The following is a 4652-nucleotide window of genomic DNA, read 5'->3' as shown; positions in this document are numbered from 1 at the left end:
GAAGATATGTTTTATGAAGGCTGGTAACTTTATTTATATTCTGCATATTTATTAGTAATTGATGTATATTAACCTGGTATAGAAAACATCTCACTCCCCTTATATTCACCTGTATGCTAATGTAAAGCATCTAAATGTGTATATGATGTCATTTATTTTAATTTCATAAAGAATCAGCACTTAATTACAGGACTAAAGCAGAATAAAAGTTTGCTCAAAAAACAGACCTACATCTAGGCTAAACAGCACATATAAAACTGAATTTGCTGCCCCAAGAATGAGTACACAAGCTTGGTCATTCTATCTTGCTCTATACAATAGTAGTTGTACCAAAAACTCTACTGGTTCCACCCAACTTCTCAATTACTTCTAAAAACCCAATCCCCTCTGCAACTTTTGGTAACCAAATTTGGGGAGGGTACCGGGGCGGGGGGAAGGAAAGGTTCTAAAATATGAAGATTCACTTTTACAAATAACAAAGTTCGAGTAAGTCAAAAGGCACATTCAGCACCTGACTTGATAGGCTGGTTTTGCATGTGCATGTTGAGGGATTAGTTTTGTTTTAAGCTTTAAATATGTATTATTTATTTGTTTACAAGGGTTAAAAAAAGCACAACTATCCTATTTAGATGAAAAAAAAAATCACTACGGAGTACCACCAAGTTTTAAGTCTTCATATTCTGTTATCTCAGGAAGAACTTACCAGTTTACTGCATTTCTACCCAGCCAGAATATTATCTGTATCAAAAGATAGCAATAACTACCCTTCCACCCTGAGCCTCAGAGCCGCTTGAAGAATTTAAATGTCATTGTATTCTATTTTCAGATAGGTGTTGGACGTGTTGGCAGGGCAAGCTTTTGCTAGCACTGTAAGTGAAATACCCGCCCCGATTTTCTTTTGGAAAGCTCAGTGCTTTCACACACAATACTATGTACCCCTGTGGAGTTTTTAGTATTACTGCTGCTCGTGTTTCACAGAAGTAAGACTTTAGGAACTCACTCTACTCGTGAGACACATTCTTCTTCCACTACTGTAACAACTCACCTGTCCGGTACGCAAGTAGCCTGGCTTGTATCATACAGTGCCTTGCAATTTCTTGGGGCAAACCCTGATGGTCTGTTCCATTTGTTTGCTGTGATTCACTGTTGTAAAATCCAAAGGATCCAAAGACAGGGACACTGGCAGCCACTGTTGCCAAGACCAAGACAAGATCTTTCATATTTTGCCTAAGGTTGCTGAAGTATGGATTTTCACAGAGGTTCTCCAGTCCTATTGTCATCAATATTTGCTTGTGCGTTTCCTCATTTGAAATTAGGAATAAACTTTCATACTCTTTTATTCTCTCTTGTCTACACACAGCATAGAAGTCAGTATTAAAGTCAGTCTGAGATTTTGCTATTTTTTGAATAAAATCAAACTTGGTGGAAGTTTCTTCAACAAACTGCACCATATAGCACACCAAGGGCTGAAGCAACACACACACTCGAGCACGACTATTTGACTTCAGTCTTTCCACTGCTTTGGCATCTAGCTTTGCATCATCAGTAGTCATGGGATTGGACACCTCATTCTGCAAGCTGATTTCAGGATCTGCAGGCCAGTAAGAAATCCTGTTCACCCCAGCTGGAAGAGAAGATAATGCAGCAAAAGGAACCATGCAAGCACAGTGGAACATAAACCTCATTTTCAACACACTATTGCCTAACCCTGTTTTTAAGTCCCTGAGTGCTGCTTAAGGGATGTCTGGACAATAAAAATACTAGCATGTACAAGTATCAAGAGCTTATCAGACTTGATAATCAGACTATAGAAAAAAATTTGGATTTCCTAGGTTCTAAGATCTTTATGGCAGCTTAATTTTGCATGTTACCTACAACAGATACATTAATACCACACAAAAAAGTTAGCAGTAATAGAAGCTGCTGCTGAGATTAAAAACCAATACTTGCAGAAGGGCTGTACCAGCAGATCTCATTTCAGGAAGTGAATAATCTGACTTGTTTTCATCTCATTTGGGAAAAGAAAACCCTAAAGTACTCCTTGTGATTTCTGCATAAAAAACACCATTCCTCTGGTGCCACTGACAAACAGTGGGAGGGCAAGGAAAAATGCAGCAACCTAGGCATAGTCATCAGGCTTTAGGGTTGCTCTGACAAAGCGCAACAGGTATGTCAGAATCTCAGTAATGCATCCCACCCAAGAGACAAGGACCACCAATAATAATAGTTACACAGAGAAAGAGGGTCTCAGGAGTAAACCCTAGTTTCTTGATCATCATCTCCAGGAAATGCACATTCAATACTGTTTTCAGCCTTGTGGAAAATATCAGTGCAGGCTACACAAGTTAGGGATTGGCATTCATAAAACTGGGGCAGTCCAAAGAGAAAACAGGCTTTCTGATACCACCATCACAAGTATAACATTTACTTCTACTCTACGACAGTCATTGCTTACCATTTACAATCATTTTTAAACAAGTTGAACATGGTTTTCTGGAAAAATAAAGATCACAGTTTTTAAGTCTTGATCCATGTTTAATGAGTGCAATCTGGCCTGCATGCAAGTCTGTACTGGAACAATGGAGACCGATAATCTTCATGTTCTTCACCACAACTAGACCACTCTTCTTTACCTACAGAAAAATGCATTACTATTATTATTATTTTACTTTTTGTCAACATCAAGCCCATAGAGATGTTACAGCTCTTCCTTGGGTAACAATAATCAGCCAGGATCAGAGCACATAGCTCTTCAGTACAAATTGTGATATGAATCATTAAACCACCTCTATTACACTTCCCCTAAGCAGTACTTTTTTGGTGGTTTCTACATGTGCCTTTTAATATCAGAGTGCGGTGACCCTCTCAAACTTCAAATAGGGACTTGTTGCAAATTCCTGATTTTTCTGGTCATTGCTTTGGCCATAACAAAACCCAGAAGCAGCACAGAAAATTCTGTCAGTTCTAGCTGAAAACTCCTCTGAATCATCCAGTGTCTGGAAATTCATGAATTTAATTTCTGTCTTAATTTTGACCATCCTGGGAGCCAATAGGTTCTCTAGCTTTATTTCTGTCTCTTCATTTATTGAAATGAATCCTGGTTCTAACAAATCTTCCAGGGAAAAAGTCTGCATACCACAGACAAGAGCTTTACATCTGGGTTCCCATGTATTGTGAGGAAACTGGATACAGGCTAGTTTGATGAAGCTGGAGAAACAGATCTCATTATGCAATCCATCTGCTACCAGAACACCGTTGCCTTAGATCTGCAAATTATTCAATTTCGTTGCGGTTACAGAAATGAGGATGTCCTAAAGCTCTACATGTAATTCAAGTGCCATGCCGTGATTACTAAATTTGAAACTGCTTTTGAAGTCTGCATGGTGGTCATCTATCCCTCTTTCAGATCTAGTCTGGGACATACCAAGCTCCGATAATTAGGCCTAATTGTCACTAAATTATTCTCCTATCTTTCCATGTGTCCTGGTTGATACATGTGCTATGGATCTTAGCACATGTGTATGCTCTGCACAAAGCAGTAATCATTTTAAAGAACTCTGATCACAAAAGGAAACACCCCATTCCAGGACACTCTGAAAATGCCCCTCTACTTTGAAGTGTAACTGGGAGCTATTTAGAAGATCCATTCTCAAGGACAGTTTCTTTTCATTGTCACGAAGGTAGTTATCTACAAGCTCTTGATCAGCAAATGTTTCGAGTAGTTCTGTGCATCTCCACTGTATAAGAGAACTCTTCTATAATCATGAACATTGACATTTTAAAGAGTATCTCTACACCATCAACGACACTGATTTTAAAGTTATAATTAGTATACATACACCAGGAAGTACACGGTATACACCAGGCCTCCTTTGTTATGCTCTTCAAAATACCCACCAGCATTTTTTACTGTTTGCTTCACCTTTTGGGGGCATATCTTGCCTTTCAAAGTTATTCAGAAATAACGTGCTACTTAAACATTTTGCTATTTTTCTCCCACCAGTAGATTTTTTTCTACTTCTAAGAAACATACAAAAAAACACTTATCAGCTGTTTTCTTTTTCCCCCTCTGGACTACCTCTCATGTAAAGAGCAGTTAGGTTAAAGTCACTGCAGGAGTTATTTGCATCTGTTCAGAAAGACCAAATAACAGTAAGCATAGACATTTTACCTGCGATTTTCTCTGTTAAGAGCTCCATCCAGAGGCTGAACAAAGTAAAAAGATTGACCTTAGAAAGTCTTGGCATTTGACCTGTCATTAGAAGAAAAAAAAGAAATATTTATTAAAGAATATTTATAAAGAAACCTCACATTGTTGAACAGTATTTTCCAAGCCTTCCACACCACAGCTGCTACAGAAGCTGGTTCATCAACCACTTCTGCTATTACAGCAGCTAAATCCACACTGTTCTCTTCAGGGCAGTAGTTGTCAACTGGGAATGCTCACATCTGGATGCAGAGATCAGAGGTGAACAGCAGAAATCATAGATCAGATCCCCCATAACTTAATGAGTTCAAATGATTCACAGATGCTTACAGGAATTTGAGACATAGCCTGTGATTCAGCTTCAAGCTCACCACAGGAGACAGCAAAAAATATCTAGGCACGCATCATGATCTTACACTGACACCTGCTGCAAGAGTGGATGAAC

At 38.7% G+C, this 4652-nt stretch overlaps 1 protein-coding gene across 2 annotated transcripts in view; it reads right to left on the bottom strand.

The window, feature by feature from the left end:
* CDADC1 (cytidine and dCMP deaminase domain containing 1) overlaps positions 1 to 4259 on the bottom strand; it is a 13751-nt gene extending 9492 nt beyond the window's left edge. The window contains exons 1-3 of one of the 2 annotated variants that reach the window (XM_010284884.1): positions 4152 to 4259; positions 2456 to 2627; positions 1046 to 1624 (exon numbers count right to left, since the gene is read on the bottom strand). In XM_010284884.1, coding sequence (XP_010283186.1) covers positions 1046 to 1624; positions 2456 to 2627; positions 4152 to 4259 — 859 coding nt within the window. Of the gene's footprint in view, positions 1 to 1045; positions 1625 to 2455; positions 2634 to 4151 lie in introns of both variants that reach the window. The other variant, XM_010284885.1, reaches the window with a different exon arrangement.
* Between the last annotated feature and the right edge of the window lie 393 nt (positions 4260 to 4652).

Source organism: Phaethon lepturus, unplaced genomic scaffold, assembly GCF_000687285.1.
Source record: "Phaethon lepturus isolate BGI_N335 unplaced genomic scaffold, ASM68728v1 scaffold7144, whole genome shotgun sequence".
NCBI classification, from domain to species: Eukaryota; Metazoa; Chordata; class Aves; order Phaethontiformes; family Phaethontidae; genus Phaethon; species Phaethon lepturus.
The sequence above is the reverse complement of the archived record's forward strand: the minus strand, read 5'-3'. Positions and strand labels throughout refer to the sequence as shown.